Source organism: Neurospora tetrasperma, assembly GCF_000213175.1.
Source record: "Neurospora tetrasperma FGSC 2508 unplaced genomic scaffold NEUTE1scaffold_81, whole genome shotgun sequence".
NCBI lineage: Eukaryota > Fungi > Ascomycota > Sordariomycetes > Sordariales > Sordariaceae > Neurospora > Neurospora tetrasperma.
Window position 1 is genome coordinate 1,673,793 of NW_009799179.1, and position 16,623 is coordinate 1,690,415.

General features: G+C 53.3%; 6 protein-coding genes across 6 annotated transcripts; 4 read left to right on the forward strand and 2 right to left on the reverse strand.

Annotated features, from left to right (window-relative positions):
• Positions 1-319: 319 nt before the first annotated feature.
• On the forward strand, positions 320-3,267 carry NEUTE1DRAFT_118529 (uncharacterized protein; the record flags this gene model as incomplete). The annotated part of the gene is made up of 5 exons (XM_009857111.1): positions 320-744; positions 985-1,012; positions 1,108-1,290; positions 1,522-1,667; positions 1,762-3,267. 5 exons carry the CDS (start codon positions 576-578, stop codon positions 2,955-2,957), a joined length of 1,722 nt encoding a protein of 573 aa, XP_009855413.1.
• A 1,823-nt stretch (positions 3,268-5,090) lies between these two features.
• NEUTE1DRAFT_70796 (uncharacterized protein) lies at positions 5,091-8,199 on the forward strand (the record flags this gene model as incomplete). Its single annotated transcript, XM_009857112.1, has 3 exons — positions 5,091-5,244; positions 5,326-7,902; positions 7,945-8,199. 3 exons carry the CDS (start codon positions 5,091-5,093, stop codon positions 8,109-8,111), a joined length of 2,898 nt encoding a protein of 965 aa, XP_009855414.1.
• A 615-nt stretch (positions 8,200-8,814) lies between these two features.
• Positions 8,815-9,795, reverse strand: NEUTE1DRAFT_51564 (uncharacterized protein; the record flags this gene model as incomplete). The annotated part of the gene is made up of 2 exons (XM_009856903.1): positions 8,815-9,479; positions 9,615-9,795. 2 exons carry the CDS (start codon positions 9,793-9,795, stop codon positions 8,815-8,817), a joined length of 846 nt encoding a protein of 281 aa, XP_009855205.1.
• A 983-nt stretch (positions 9,796-10,778) lies between these two features.
• NEUTE1DRAFT_125422 (uncharacterized protein) lies at positions 10,779-12,504 on the forward strand (the record flags this gene model as incomplete). Its single annotated transcript, XM_009857113.1, has 3 exons — positions 10,779-11,888; positions 12,031-12,243; positions 12,289-12,504. The coding sequence occupies 3 exons, from the start codon at positions 10,911-10,913 to the stop codon at positions 12,502-12,504; spliced, it is 1,407 nt and encodes a 468-aa protein (XP_009855415.1).
• Positions 12,505-12,638: 134 nt separating this feature from the next.
• Positions 12,639-14,030, reverse strand: NEUTE1DRAFT_70806 (uncharacterized protein; the record flags this gene model as incomplete). The annotated part of the gene is made up of 4 exons (XM_009857114.1): positions 12,639-13,225; positions 13,298-13,390; positions 13,465-13,542; positions 13,770-14,030. 4 exons carry the CDS (start codon positions 13,795-13,797, stop codon positions 13,071-13,073), a joined length of 354 nt encoding a protein of 117 aa, XP_009855416.1.
• Positions 14,031-14,728: 698 nt separating this feature from the next.
• Positions 14,729-16,615, forward strand: NEUTE1DRAFT_89496 (uncharacterized protein; the record flags this gene model as incomplete). Its single annotated transcript, XM_009857115.1, has 2 exons — positions 14,729-14,756; positions 15,096-16,615. The coding sequence occupies 2 exons, from the start codon at positions 14,729-14,731 to the stop codon at positions 16,613-16,615; spliced, it is 1,548 nt and encodes a 515-aa protein (XP_009855417.1).
• Between the last annotated feature and the right edge of the window lie 8 nt (positions 16,616-16,623).

Below are 16,623 nucleotides of genomic sequence, written 5' to 3' on the forward strand. Positions count from 1 at the left end.
GGGGGGGGGGGGGGGGGGGGGGGCAGACCCGAAATCTTGTCCCGCTGCATCCATGTGTTGATTTGTAACGTGCTGACTCCGGCTTCTCGGAGTCCCTCCGTCTGGGAATACGCTGGTCGGTGACGGTCCTCCCTCTCGGATTCACGGCCGAAAAGGTGTTTGTCTGAGGGATTGCATGTTCGAGGGACTAAATCCAGATCCGGACTATCTATTTCTCCTCCTGAATCGCCGATTCCATCCGTTCCACGTTAACATCTGGACGGGATGTACTTGTATATACCCATCTTTTTGCCCACCCACCCCGGTCTCCGCTACCTTTCCTAGCGGCACTCTCTCTGACTTACATAGCATAAGACGGAACGACAATCCACTTTGGATCGTCGGTCCCCCAAGAGTCTATCCATCTTTCCTTTCTCTTTCCTCTTTTCCTCATTCCCAGCCCACCATCCTTTCCTCTTTCTCGTGAACGAACAGGTCCTCGTCACGCCGCCGCAACTTAACTTCTTGCGCCGAAGCCACGAAGTTTACGCGACGCAATATCCCGTACATCATTTCACCATATTTACATATCCGAAATGTCTAACCCACCCCACGGCGGCGTCCTCAAGGACCTGATCGCTCGCGATCTCCCTCGCCATGCTGAGCTCGAGGCTGAGGCCGAGACTCTTCCCGCTCTGCTCCTCTCTGAGCGTCAGCTTTGCGATCTTGAGTTGATCCTCAACGGTGGTTTCTCTCCTCTTGAAGGTATGCTTTTCTTGTCATCCTCGGAACCTGTCTTGGGGTTTACATTTCATTACCTTGTCCGTCCTTTTGTTCTGGATAGCGATGATGGTGGGGTTATGGACTTGGGAAGGGTGAACCCCGCCATGCTGAACCACCCATTGCGCTTTGCGCGTACTTTTGAACACGACAAAAGCGCTGGATATGGCCATGGGAGATGATGGACAATTTGCTAACAACTCAATTCGTCCCGGCGAACAATAGGTTTCATGAACCAGGAAGACTACAATGGGTGCGTGTCTCTCTTTTTTCAGTTGTTGCCCCTCCAGGGCGAACCTTTTGTCGGATGTGGAGCAGCCCACTAACACGAGACTTTACCCCAAATAGTGTCGTTAAGGAGAACCGCCTCGCTTCTGGCCTCCTCTTCTCCATGCCCATCACCCTCGATGTGTCCGAGGAAACCATCTCCGAGCTCGGCCTGAAGGCGGGCGCCCGTATCACCTTGCGCGATTTCCGCGACGACCGCAACCTCGCCATCCTGACGGTGGATGATGTCTACAAGCCTGACAAGTACGTAACAAAGACATGAATTGCAGTGGGGTGAATTTCCACCACGAGGACATACCGGATGCGCTTGCACCTTGTGCATTTGGGCGGCATGGGATCAAAGAAATCTATGGGACGAAATGCGTGCCAAGTGGTTGCGTCATTGCTTGGCGAATGGCCGATTTGTTGATACTCGGGACATCTGCGCGGGTGGAAGTGGGATAGAACAGAAGAGCTAACGTTGCGATATTCCAGGGCTCTTGAGGCCAAGGAGGTATTTGGAGGAGACGAGGAGCACCCCGCTGTCAAGTTCCTTTACGAGACTACCAAGGAGTACTATGTGGGTGGCAAGCTTGAGGCTGTCAACAAGCTCCAGCACTACGACTTCGTCGACCTTAGATGTGAGCAGCCAAGCCCCCTTCTTCTCGGCCTCTGCCTCTCCCTTTCACCCGCATTGCAATGTTGCGACTATACTGACGCGAGATGGGATAACAGACTCGCCCGCGGAGATCCGCACTCACTTCGACAAGCTCGGCTGGTCCCGAGTCGTTGCCTTCCAGACCCGTAACCCCATGCACCGCGCCCACAGAGAGTTGACCGTCCGCGCTGCCCGTTCGCACCACGCCAACGTTCTCATCCACCCCGTCGTCGGCTTGACCAAGCCCGGTGATATTGACCACTTTACCCGTGTGCGCGTCTACAAGGCTCTCCTTCCCAGATACCCCAATGGCATGGCCGTCCTCGGTCTTCTTCCCCTTGCCATGCGCATGGGCGGTCCCCGCGAGGCCATCTGGCACGCCATCATCCGCAAGAACCACGGTGCGACCCACTTCATCGTTGGCCGTGACCACGCCGGTCCCGGCAAGAACAGCAAGGGTGTCGACTTCTACGGCCCTTACGATGCGCAGTACGCCGTTGAGAAGTACCGTGACGAGCTCGGTATCGAGGTCGTTCCCTTCCAGATGATGACCTACCTTCCGGACAGCGACGAGTACGCCCCCGTGGACCAGATCCCCAAGGGCGTCCGTACTCTCAACATCTCTGGAACCGAGTTGCGCGCTCGCCTCCGCAGTGGCCGTGAGATTCCCGAGTGGTTTTCTTACCCCGAGGTTGTCAAGGTGCTGCGCGAGTCGCACCCTCCCCGCTCCCAGCAGGGCTTCACTGTTCTCTTTACCGGCTACCCGAACTCCGGCAAGGACCAGATCGCCCGTGCCCTGCAAGTAACACTCAACCAGCAGGGTGGTCGTTCCGTGTCCTTGTTCCTCGGCGAGAACATTCGCCACGAGCTGTCTTCCGAGCTGGGCTACAACCGCGAGGACCGCGACAAGAACATTGCTCGCATCGCCTTTGTTGCTTCTGAGCTGACCAGGTCCGGTGCCGCTGTCATCGCCGCTCCGATTGCCCCCTTCGAGAAGGCCCGCCAGAACGCCCGCGAATTAGTTGAGAAGTACGGCGATTTCTACCTCGTACACGTCGCCACCCCCCTCGAGTACTGCGAGAAGACCGACAAGAGAGGCATCTACGCCAAGGCCCGCGCCGGCGAGATCGAGAACTTCACCGGTGTTAATGACCCATATGAGACCCCTGCCAAGCCTGATCTTGTCGTTGACTGCGAGAAGCAATCCGTGCGCTCCATTGTCCATCAGATCATTCTCTTGTTGGAGAGCCAGGGTCTCCTCGATCGTTTCTAAACGGACTCTTCAGCAGTTGCATGGCTTTGAGTATGCCAAAAGACCATCAAGTGCTGACTGGTCAATGTGGCAACGGAATGATGACACAAAAACAGGAAAACTAAAATGGGGTAAAATCAAGACAAAGTGTAAAAAGGACATTCCAGGAATGAGGAACTGCTGGTTTCTAGCCCTAAAACGCCATGCAGTATCGCGGCGTTGATGGGTGAAAGGGATGGATATGGAGATGACTCCAAGCGATTTGATGATCAGATAATCCAAGGTAGAACAGAACAAAAGTGGGCTTCAAAGCCTTTTCTCTTTCTCGCGCACATCGTCTTCCAGCATCTTCTTCGCGCGCCAGTCAGGTTTGCATTTGTGCAAGCTTTTTTGCCTTTGCGAATCGATCCGTGTCAGGGACAGTGCAGCAAGCGAGCTACTTTGTGTCGTATTGATTCGACGGTCGTACGCATTTTTGCTGTTGATGCTGTGCCCAAGTGATTCGTTACGAGCCCAGCAAGAAAAGGGGGGAGGACCCTTTAGTCTGGTTGGCGGCTGAATGTGCCAACCCCTCTCTACGGTGGCCCAAGTGAGGTGTATGCTCAATTGAAAATTGGTCCGAGCTTCCAGCTGCGCACAGATGATAGTAAAATTATTAGCACCCTATACAAAAGTAAATATATATTCCTCCTAGCTAAATTTATTTCTTTCTTTTTATATTATATAATTATTGCATACGCTTCCCTATTGTTCCCCCGCCGCTTTATTTCTATTCTCTTTGCGTTTGTCCGCTACTCCCCAGTTATTCCCCTACTACTCCCCTACAACTTCTATAAGTTTACTAACTATACCGGCGCTATACCGATTTAGTAGTCGCGTGTTACCTACCCCTCCCTCTGAGTAGAGCGGAATTTTGATAGTAGAAGAATAAACTGTCTATTTATTAGGTAAGTTCGAATAATATAATACGGGTACTATTAAATATATTTTAATAAATAAGATAGTAAATTAAAATTATTTTATTATATTAGAAGTAATTTAATATTAATAGTTTTAATAGAACGTTGTATATTTATAGTATATTCGAAAAACTTTTAAGAATAGGGCCCAGGAATTTATTATCCCTAAGGTTAATATAATTAGGTAAGTAATTGTAGTTACTATTTTTTTGTTTAAGAATAAAGATAATAAGAGCGAATTTAAATATAGTAGATATATTAACGAAGCTACCTTCCGCCCGACGTCCGATTATATTAAACCTTACAAAAAGTAGTTTAGTAGCGCTTATACGTATTATTATTATATTGGGTAGGGTACTAAATATTCTTTTAAGAAGGTAGCTAAGGAGAAGAAGATGAAGAAAGAAGAAGTTTAAGAGGTTTGGTAAATTTGGGACGAGGATGAGAAGGATAATATAATAGATAAGATGACCCTTTAGGAGTTGGAGGAGATGGATAATATTATTTCTTTTAAATTTAAGAAGCGTAAGGCTCTTAACATCAGTTTCCATCCGGCAAGCCCAGGTATATCGCCAGCCCAGGGCAGGGGGCGCTGCTCAGATTTCTTGGATACCTCAAGAACTTCAGTGAAAGTAAGCACAATCAAAGAAGCCAGACTTTTGAACATTTGAGCGATCCAACTACATTCAACCTACTACCGCCTGCAAGCCAGCTCTACACTACTCGCACGCATTCCACTGCAAGCCTTTGCCGCCTAATGACACACTCCTTACAATCATAGCAATATCTGTTCCAGCTAGACCAGCCAAACCGCCATCCTACCTCGACCCGACCCGCAGTCACCATCGTCTGCTCCCCGACCAAAACACACTGTGACAGCGTCTTCTTGCCTACCGCCCGCGCATTAGGTCTCCCAGTCACCGCGTTGCGCTGTCCTGTCTTTGGTTTTGTGCTATTGCGTATTACACCGCGTCCCTCGTCAGACCCGACAGAGGAATACGGAGCGCACTGCAACACCGCCCTCGACCTTTGTGGTTCGAGGCCAACGCCCACCAGGACCCCCCGACATTCGCCTGTCTGCGCGGCCACCCTCTCAAACAGCCCACCCACCCAACCGTTATTTGCTGCCAAAAGCTACAGCAGCTGCGTCCCGTCACTATTAGGGCGGGTTGCTTAAACCCTGCTATGCTTCACCATGCCGTCCTCTAAAGATCAGGATGTCGACTTCGACAACAACAGCCGCATTCGTGAGGATCGATTGCCACACCGATCCAGAAGTGATCTTCGGAGAGACAAGGACCGTGACCGAGATCGAGATCGAGACCGCGACCGCGAAAGAGAACGGGACCGTGATCGAACCATCACTGACCGGAACAGAGAACGCAGGAAGGAGAACAAGGATAAGGACAGGGAGAGGGATAGGGACAGAGACAGAGACAGAAACAGAGAGAGGGACAGAGACAAGGACAGGGAGAGAGACAGGGACCGAGACCGAGACAGGGAACGGGACAAAGATCGCGACCACGACAGGGAACCGTCCCTCCTCCGAGAAAAGCGGTCATCCAGGACTCCTAGGTTGTTGAAAACCACAGACAGCGATACCAATTCCCGTTCATCGCGCCAGTCAGTATCTTATCGCCGCCATCGGCCAAAAGATATGGACAGAGAAGAGTCCTCGATCCTGTCAGGGGCCACGAGCTCCATGACCGATATAGTTCCGGAGCTTGCCCGGAGCATTGACCGGCCAAACATACCGTATCCTACCTTCAGCAAAGTCCACAGCAAAGACCTCATATACAGCAAAGAGGTTATCTCTTCTACCCGTACGGATCCGCTCACTCCTGATGGCACCGACCTCGGCAATAGCGATAAGAGGCGGTCAAAGTCCGTGGACTCTCGTTCGGCACCACGGAAGTCTTCCTCTCTTCGGAAGGAATCACGAAAGGAAAAGGAGGATCGGCCGCCCAGCCCACCGGAAACAGACCTGTCGGACTCTAGAAGGAGGAGATCCGGGACTCCAGTATCTGTGAAGGAAGGTGACCAAGCTCCAGAACGATCGGATTCCAAAAGTTCGAATCGGATGTCGAGATCACGATCTGACGCAAGATCAAAGCTCTCCAAAGTTTCCAGTGTGTCCAGCGAAGCCACAGAGACACAGTCCCAGACGTTTACTTCCCAATCCAGACACTCACCCGAAACCACCCCGACAGAGAACACCGATGCTTCAACAGACCTATCGGCAGTCAAGGGGTCTACGATGGAGTCAATGGCGGACACGGTTCAAATCAGACGACCACCGCCGATTGAGGTCGATTCGTCACCCGAGTCCGCACCAGACTCGTCACCAAAGACGCCCACGCAAACGCCACAGTTCCCGCCTCCCGCTGTATCCCAGGAACCGAAGCAGGCGCGCTTTGACGCTCCCTCTGATTTCACTGCTGCCTCCGAGGCTGTGACAGACACGACCGCTCAGCGAGCACCACCACCGCCGCCACCACCACCACCACCACCACCTCCTCCTCTTAGTATCAATCTTCAAGAAGCAACCCGAGTTGACTACCTCCTGCAGAACGGAGGCTTGCCGCAAACTGTTCCAAAGACATTCCTTGCCGTGTTGCCGCGCCAAAATGGCAACAGACCATCGAACCCGCCTCTGCAGGGTGCTGAGACACTATTTGCACCTTTCTTCAACCTATTGAATCAATACAAGACTGTACTACAAAATCATGGGTCTATTGCGGTCGCCACTGGTCATCGGACCGTAGCCCGCCGTCTTTTAGATCGACTGGAAAACGTCTTCTCCCGCGATCTTTGCCCCGATGGCTGCCCGTGCATTATTTGCCAGCACTCGGACGAGTCACATAGAGGTCTGGGCTGGGGAGAAGTGCTCGAGAGGGTCAGCGGCCGGGTTGATCTGCCGCAATGGCCGCCTTTCGATCTCGCGTCACTGGGCAGCAAGGCCCAAGAGGATCTGGCAGAACTTCCTCCGAGACCGACGTCTCCTATCAACATGGATCCTGACATTGCCGAAGAGTTTAGGGAACATTATCTGCGTCAAACGAAGCGTGTCAGGGCAGCCGTTGACAGGTGGATGCAAACATGCGAGAAAGCCCCTGCCCCGTTGCCCCAAGAGGTAGATGACGAGACGCTAACCTTTGCCATCCTCACTAACCTGAACCCCGATGACCGGCCCTTTTTCAATGCTCTGCTATCAGGGTCGCGGGATCTCCACCCAGCCACAAGGGCACCGACTCCTTCCCCTTTACGCAAGCCTCGAAATGATTTTGTGGTCAAGACGGGTCTATCTCTGCAGAGATTGTACCGCCTATCGCAGGCTCCGCGCGATGCCGAGACAGCCATGTATCTTGTCAAGAACCCTGGCATGCACGATCTTCTCTATACTATCTCTGACATTAACAATTCCGAGTGGGAAATCCTGATATCAGGTCGCTTTGACGGATTTCTCTGGTCGGGAGCAGATGATGATGGATACGAACGAGACACTCCCTTCTCCCGGGGAACGACGCCAGCCAACGGGGTGGGAGAGAGGGGATTTACATCTCCTCGTATACTGAGCCCAGGTATCCGCAACTCAAGAACCAACACTCCCTTCAGCCCCGGTATGGGAGGCGGCCCTATGTCCTCCACTCCTTTTTCCCGCGGCCCAACACCCGCCTCATTCGTCAGCGGGACAACGAACAACTCATCTTATCCCTCTCGAGGAGCAGTGAGCCACGACGAGGAAACAGAGATTCAGGTCGTGGGCGAGCTGGAGCGTGAAATTTTCAACGGCATGGAAGCGCTCGAAGATGCATTTGAGAAGCTTCACGAGCAAGCCATGGGAGTCAGGGATGCGTTGAGGAGAAGGGGTGCCGCGCTGGCCATGAGCCTGCAGCAGAAGAGGGGACTTGGGTACAGAGGGATTGACGTGTTGCCTTTGAGCGGGAGCAGTGGAGCTTATGACCGGCCTGCTTGGGCCGACGAGGAGAGGATGATGGACGGACTGAGTGCCGGTGGCGAAAGATACGGCGCTGGCGGGCCCGGTCAAGGCGGTTATTATGATGATACCCAGAGCGAGTGGGGATTGCAGGATGATATCAGCGAACTAGCACCAGATGATTCGGCGAGCCAGATCAGCAGCAACCGGATGCGAAGGCCGAAAAGGAGACGGGAGAGGGCAACGCCAGCGCCAATTGAGGAGGAAGACGAGGCATGAGTGATTTCATAGTTTTTATTTGGGTTCACACAAGGCGGAGTAATGGATTGTTTTATGGAGAACGGAATAATAACATGGCATGATCTTCTTCTTCTTCTTCCCCTTTTTTTTTCTTTTTCCTTTTCTTTCTTTTTTCTTTTTCCCCTTCCCAAAGGCAACGGAACGAAATGACATGACCCAGCATGAGTTTTCTTTTCGATTTTGAAAGCAGTCGCCGAGCAAAGGGACGAGTAGGAAATTGATGGTATGTCTGATGGACAGTAACTGAGGCCGAGTGAACTTGTTGGCTGTCAAACCCGGAATGGGATTGCTTGAGGTTGTCTTCGTATTGATATCACATCATGCGGTTCATCACAATCTGTTCTTTGTGAATACGGAGGACCATCAACGTATACCCATTTGCACTTTTCAAGGATTGAATGCTAAATCATAATGAAACTTACCACTGGCCCTATTATGGCTGCTTCAGGCATGACATCTGGTACCAACGTCTTTAGCTCGGTGGACAGCTGCTGTCTTGTTCATGAAAGCCGCGCGCTAGATTTTGGTGCCCATTGGACCTTAGAAGCTTAATGTACATTTTTGTTTTCTCTAGACCGTTGTGTAATCGTACAACCGTAGGCTGTCCCTACTCATCACTACACAGTAACCGACACCGAACGCCTCTCACAATATAAAACTCTCCAGGGTATGTCTTCTCTAACTAGCTCGACCCGGCACCCGCCTCAGCCAGCAGCTTGACCGTCTCCTGCTCCCGCTCCCACTTCTCTGGCGTCATGGGCTGAACGGTAGAGATAATTTTCCACGCATTTTGCGTTGCCCACGTCTCGTTGCTGACCATGGTTCCGATCACCACGTTCTCGACCAGATCCAGCTCCTTCTCGCTACCGGGCACGACCCTGCCCCTCTCGTGCTCGACCACGCGCTGACGGCTGGCAATGGACAAGGTGACCTGCCACAACAGCTTATCCTTGGTTCCCTGCAGAGGGAAGATCTTGTGGGAGACGATGCGCGGCTCCTTGTTGTAGCGCACTAGCTCCCATGTGCAGGTGCGGCCCTTGGGCCTCTGCTCGATGTTAACCGCCAACGGCACGTACAAGTACGAGTCAACAATCTTCTCTAGCATTTCTGCGTCGCCCGAGGCGATGGCCTCGTTCATCTGTCGGTGCAGGGCCTTGGTCTGCGCGATCAAAGGCGCCTTCTTGAGCGAGAGCAGCGGCTTCTGTCTCCAGCCAGGCATGGACGAGAACCGATATTGTCTGGCCAGTAAAAAGTCCAACGACTTGACACGGATGATGCCCCAGAGGTAGGACATGAGCGGCTTGAACTGTTTCGGGAAGCGTGACAAGGGAGGAATGACAAAGGTTTCTATTTCATGGGTTTATCCATCACCTCCGCGTGGGAGATGACGTGTGGCACTCGTTAGTTTCCTTCATTACTTTGGTCTTTCTGCCTGTTGTTGTATGGGGACGGATCAGGATCTTGAATGGAGAAAATAGATACCTGGGAGAACAAAGGTAGGCGCCTTGGAAGGGTCCAACTTAGCCCTCTCTAAACTCGGCGCCGGTTGCTTGCCGGTTTGCCTCACGGCATTGCCGGTATGCTTGCGAATAGCCGCTTGAGTTCTTCTGTTGGCGGCTGCCCTGTTCTCTGAAGTAGAGAAGAGAGCCCGACCCACGGCCATAACTGGCGAGGTCGTCGTCGTCGTCGTCGCCAGTGAGCCTGGCAAGCGGGCGCGCAAGCCCAGCTTTGTTACCGCCAGCATCGCGAATGCTATTTGTTTCCCTCACAGCCGACCTTGGCTCGTCGCGACCCTGTCCTTCGGTAGGGTTCGAGGTATGGTGTATGTATACCCACGCAACAACTAACTTTCCGTGTGACGTCAAGCCGTAGGATATGCTTTGCGCTGGAGGCCGCTGCTGTCGTTCGTCTGTAACGGGATGTACCAGTGGTCAGTTCCGGCCGGTCGGTGTTGGGGGTGGGCGGCGACTCGGAGGACGGCCGGGAGGAGCGGAGCTCGAAGCTGGACTCAGAACGAGACGAGATCCGGATTCCCTGGCTGTTCGGCAGCTTTGTTACGCGCGACGGACCTGGCAAGCGCTGGGAAAATGGAAACCACCAACAAAACGTACCTACAGCCTCCACAACTCACGGCGGTCGAGGTACCTATAGACGTGCCGTGCGGACGGGGTCGAACGGGGTCGGGACCGCTCAAAATTTCCCACGACGGACGGATCTCGGTTCGACGGGCCGTTATTGGAGAATTGAGACACCGGCGGCCCCCCCACCTCCTCTCTTTCCCCAAAAAGCGTTGCACGCCCGCTGCCCGCTGCGAACCGTCCACCACCCACCCCGCCCTGCCGCTCTCCAAGAAGTTCTTCAATTGCGCTGACCAATGGTTGTCCCTCATCTAATCGGCGGCCTCCGCCAGGGAGACCCCAGCACGACAACGTTGAAAGGGTCTAGGCCTGAAGGGTTGCGGATGGAAGAGCTGCCATGAGGAGGAGGAGCTGCTAATTGCCATGCTACGTCGATTAATGACCTCAGGGATCGCCCGCTTCCCGTCGTGGTGTACACTGTGAAAGCCACTTAGTTTGTATTCTGTTCGGCTTCGACACAATTCCGCACGACAGTCACTTTGCATGAGTTAAACCAATCGAGCGTCCCGCCGAACTAACAGACCAGGTTTTTCGACTCCTATTCCAAGCCATTTGCGCGCCAGTCCTCGAACCCCCGAGTCCCGAAAAGCAGACAGCCCAGGTCCTTAGTTTCGCTGTATGGGCAGACGAGAATATCTTCATGCGCAACCGAGCAAAGTCGTCCGCACAGCAGCGGGGAGCGACTCATACCTCCAGCAACTTCGATCCCACGGCCGTCGACTTTAAGAGCAGAAGCACCGACAGCGTCAACACATACACACAAGCGGCCGCCACGGCGCCAGCGACGCCGAGCGGCAATGGGCTTGTCCGCCGTCTGCCTCAGCTCCAACAACAACATCAAATACCAGGGGCGCCGCCTCCTCCTCCTCCTCCTCCGCCGCCGCCGCCGCCCTACCATCTCCTCGACCATCACCATCCTAATACCATCGAAGCCAACAGCGCCAATGTTCACAGCGCCAACAATGTCCCCAATCCAACAACACCCAAACCAACAGCAGCAACGTCCACGGCGATGGGAGCAGCGACACCGATGACCGATACAAATCACAACAGTAATAAACCTCCGAATAATACCGCCTCAGCAACCAACAAGACCATGACAGCCCACTCGTCACTCCTACAACCCCGCGTCGCCGTCGCCCTAGGCGTGCCCAAGAAGTGGCACTTCTTCCTCTGGCTCTGTCGCCAATCCTCCACCTTTCCTGCCATCTGGTGGGGCCTTCCGAGCGCGCTCCGGCTGCTGGCCATGCTTCACCTGATTATTTTCGGCGGCAGTCCAACGACATGGCAACATATTTTCGCCCGGGTAGTAGCAGCAGGTGTGGGTAGGAGTGGTGGTGGTGGTGGTGGTGGTGCAACATCAACAGGAGCAGGCGGAGGAGGAGACATGATGGGCTGCGCGAGCGGTATCGGTAGTGACGGTGGTGCCATGATGATGGGGAGTCCGGATTTCTTGTCGTCTGGTACTGGTGCTGGTGCTACCAGGAGTAGTACTACATCTGGGGGAACCGCCAACGAGAACTATAACTACAGTCCGGTAGCTTCTGCGACAGGTTTCGCCGACCTCTCATTTGAGGCGAGGCTGCGGTTGACGGAAACGTTGCTGGCTATCGTATGGGTAAGCAGTTCATGAGCCAGCATAGGCTCGAACCGACTGATCACTACGTCAAATTAGACCAGGAGTTCAAACAGCCCACTAATCATGTTTCTTTCTCAAATTTAGTGTGGCGCATCAGCCTACCTTTCCTTCTTCTTCACAGATAGCCTTATGTCGCGATGGTGAGCACATACCTCTTCTCCCCAAACCTTCAGCCACCCCCGTAACTAACTCCTCTACCAGGCTCGTAAACTACACTCCCCAAGCGACCATCGTCCGGCTCCTGACCATAACTACACTGAACGCCTACCTGACGTCGCAAATACTTTACCTGACGGCCGGCTCGCAAGACCCCCGACTGCTCTTGCCGGCATGGGTAGGCATTTCGGCAATGCTGACGCTCTTATATCATATCACACAGCGGAAGATCAACATCCGAAAGGAGACGAGCGTGTCGATCCGGGCTTTTTCGGTGGCCAGCTTCATCAGCATGGTGGCGTTGCTGGCGCAGGTGCATTCGAACCGGACCGACTATCCACAAATCCCCTTGTGGACCTTGGTCACCAAGGCTTGGCAGGAGGTAGTGAAAGTTGCTTTCAAGATCATGGATTACGGGACTGTTGCTAGGGACTACTAGAGCGCTCCCGGCAGGATATGGATATCGTTGCTGGATGGTTGGGGGTTATTGCTTAGATTTTGGAATACTTGGGATATATAGTCCAAGGCACAGTAGCAAGCATTGTACCGGAGTTTGGAGTCAGGGTTTCGTTAGAAAGGCACAAAAAACCTGCATCACTCCATATCAAATGACGATGCAAGAATATAGAAACAGATCATACACAGTAAAAGAGGTATCATGAAGTATTATTGAACTGTTATAAGACCGCAAGCGCTGCGGCATGTCATGATGACGCGCAGGCCGTGTGTAGTCTTGCATTTCATTCAGTTGAGCCCTTCCAGCGTATGACGACCCGAATAAAAGATCCGCCTCGCTAAGTATAGGTCCTCCAACTGCCATCAGTCTACCAACCATAGCAAGATAAAGCCGGTTAACCATCCTGGGGTATCATGTCTATGCGCCATAAGAGGGCCCGTAGGCGAAATGCGTCGCTTGACGATGTGACGTCAGCGACCCGTGCCACATGGGCGGCTCCTTGACCCGCGTATCTGTCGGCGGTGTCGGCGCGACGAGCATGTGAGGCTTTAGAAACCGTGGACCTTGATGGTCTTCGCATCGAGACCGAGGCCCTCGTCCTTGTTGGTAAGGAAATCCTTGATCTTGGCACGCTGATCGCCCTGAAGCTGGATCACGTCGCCCATCTTGGAGTCCTCATCGCCAATGATGGTGCCATTGCAGGCTTCAGGCAGAGTTAGTAATGACTCAACATTTATGGAAATGGATATAGGGGATGGGGGCATCAAGCACGTACCAAATTCCTTCTTGACGACCTTCAGGATCTTCTTGGCATCGAACTTCTTGGGAATACCCTGGACGGTAGTCAAGGTCTTGCGTCCATTACGCTCTAGTAGGTAGTGTCAGCATGTGGCGTGAGGGCGACACGTGTTATTGGAGATGCCGGTGGAGGGTGACACGTACGCTGAATACGAATATGGATGTACTCCTGGGTTTGTTTGGTCTGTCCGGAGTCCTCCTCGTCGGCTTCGGCGAAGGGGTCTTAAGGGATGTCGCGTTAGTATAGCTCGCCTTTGGATGCGACACAAAGGGGGGATAGATTCGAGTCGCGGTGTGGAGGGTTGGGGGTTCCACATCGACCATGGCAGACATGACGTGGAGCATCACATCACTGTGCTGCGGTCGCGCCGTCTGGTGGCCGATGCAGAGAGGGGAGAAAGGGAGTGGGTGATACGGGGTACGACTAGGTATGGTTAGATGCGACGTACCGTAGGTCTTAAGATTTTCGATTGACATAAACTCGAAGTTCGCGGGGTACCTGGGGAAAGGGTTCTGTTGATGGGCGGGGATGCAGCGACCGACGACTGTGGTAGTGTCTCGCTGAGAGGTGTTGGTAGGTTGAGAGGTTGTTGGGAGCTTGTCTGGAAGTTGCTTGGTCAAAAAAGTGCCAGGGCAGGCTACTTTTAAATGATAGATGGATGCGGGCGGTGAATGGATGCTGGAGTTTGTTGATGGAGAAACGTGGAATTGAAAGAGAGAGATGGAAAGGGAAGAGGTTGAGGGGAAGAGATAGTGGAAATAGTGGGGCGTCCGTCTCGGGGCCCTCCCTCCACTAGGTCAAAGCTCAGGCAACCAGGCATCAATTATTGTCCGCTGGCTAAGGCGGGCCACGAGAGGGTCAGGTCGGGTACCACATGAGAGGTAGCGCAGTATCAATCATTTGAGCATTGGGCTGTGATAACTGTTAACCAATACATGGAGCAGCTGGCCCCCTGCATGTGGCACTGCATGTTGTTGTTTCCCAGTTCTATGGACTTTACGTTTGCACACTGCTTCCGAATCGTACTGGCTTGCCTGCACAATCTAGACGGCAAGGCCTGCCATTTACAGTGCCAGTATGGCTTCGCGTCAGGTACGATTGATAGTGGTAGGTAGGCTGGGTGTATGGTACATGCCAAGTCACCCCACCTCGGCCACGAGCATCGCGTCACACGAGACTACCGACGGACCTGATAAACCTCGATCTGGTGCAGGTTCGGTGACGGGTTGGTCATGCTGTGCAACGATTCATGTAGCGACATCCGGGCAACTGGCGCTTTGACTTCAACCATAGATCACTTCCATACGGCCAACACGCTGTTTCCGGCTTTTACAAAAACTATCAATCAGCCAACCTACACTGTCCGCGGCTGTCATTGTTGAGCAGCTTCACCAAATCATGCCCAACATGGAATGTGAGACTGACAGGGCTGGCTGTGTGTGTCAACGAAATACGTCAGTTAGGTAAGTACAACACCATAGCGTAGATTTCCCCTGTTGGGCATGGATTCCAGGTGGCGGACGGGGAAACTGCGGGGGACCCTAGGGCACAGCCGTCGGTGCATGTAGTATCGCCTCGAGACCGCTTGTCAAAAACAGCCAGAATTTGCCTCGATTTTCCAAGCTACCATCGGCTTCTCCGCGCCTTCTCCAGGCCATTCTGGACCCAGACACGCCAGAGTCCAGTCATAGCCGACCGTCACTGGCAACCTCAACCCAACATAGTACGGCAATGCGCCATCAACCACGAACAGTACCTACCTAGAAATACATAGGTATGCCTAAATTTACCCCGGAAGAGCTGGCAGTCGATGCCGTCCCGGTCATTCGGCAGGCGACCTCTGGTGATGCGAAACCAGACTGGCGACCTCTCTTTCGTCATGAATGCACCTTCAACCCGGTCATCTTTCAAGATGTCATGCTCAACTTGATCAAGAACCCAAACATCAACTCATCTTGGCTCTTCCGCGCCGATATCCTCCATGATACAAAGAAGAACATCCAGAATGGCTTGGAGACCCCCCTGTCTGAGCTGGGAGACGTGCCCGACATCCCATCCTTCGACGGCTTTGGGCTTCACCGATGTTTGATTCGCCGGCTTATTCCTCGGAGCACCATGAGGGACAAGCCCATGGATCAGACATGTCTCATCTACCAGAGTAAGGGTAGTGATTCCGAGGGCGGTTTGCAGAGACATTTGGTTATTTATCTCCCCCACGTCTCCACAGAGGCCGAGATGCCCTATTATCACCCTACGGTCCGAGGCATAGCCTTTCACCATGAGTGGTCTCCCACAGAGACGCGCGGATCTGTTTCTGTCTCCTATCTCTACTTCGAAGGGGGCGAGCGCCCCGAGAAGCTCACGAGAATCGCCTCTCACTTGCTTCAAGCCGTATACAAACATGGACAAGGCAGAGCTGACGGTTATCAGAAACGGGTGCACCATGATCTCTTGGTACCGCAGGCCCGCGTGCAAAACACGTACACAGCGTTGAAGCAGAAATACGCTCGCGCTCTGATCGAGTCATGGGTCGAAATTACCGATCCTACCAAGCATGTCTTTGAAGACCTCTGCATCGCTGCCTTTCTCATCGAGCTATGGACCGACATCTATGGACGGAACTCCTTCCCTGGGTTCGTTGACATCGGCTGCGGGAACGGCCTCTTGGTCCATATTTTGAATCTGGAAGGTTTCAAGGGCTGGGGCTTCGATGCCAGGTCACGCAAATCGTGGGCAACGTACAGCACCCGTCTGGAAACCCCCACAGGTGTTCAGGAGTCCTTACAGCAGCTAGTCTTGCTACCGCCGCCTGTCAGCAGGGATGGGATTTCCGAAATCTCAAGTGAAGGTTTCCGGGAAGAGCTCGTCCATGACGGCCGGTTTCCCAAGGGCACCTTTATTATATCCAACCACGCCGATGAATTGACGCCCTGGACGCCCATTTTGGCTGCCATATCAGATTGTCCTTTCATCATGATTCCTTGCTGCAGCCACGACCTGACAGGGGCGAGGTTCCGTGCGCCAGCACCCAAAGACAAGAAGAAGGCTAACTCGGCATATTCTTCCCTCGTCTCATGGGTCACCCAGATCACCGCGGATTGCGGCTGGGTAGCCGAACAGGAGATGTTAAGGATCCCTAGCACGCGCAATACAGCGATAGTCGGGCGCAAGCGGCAGGGCGACGTGTCGGCTATTGACATTGGAGTCATTGTCGATCGATACGGAGGCACCGCTGGCTACCTGGAGACAGTAGTGAAGTTGGTGAAGTCTACCAATCTGGACGAGAAGCACTGATAGGAAGG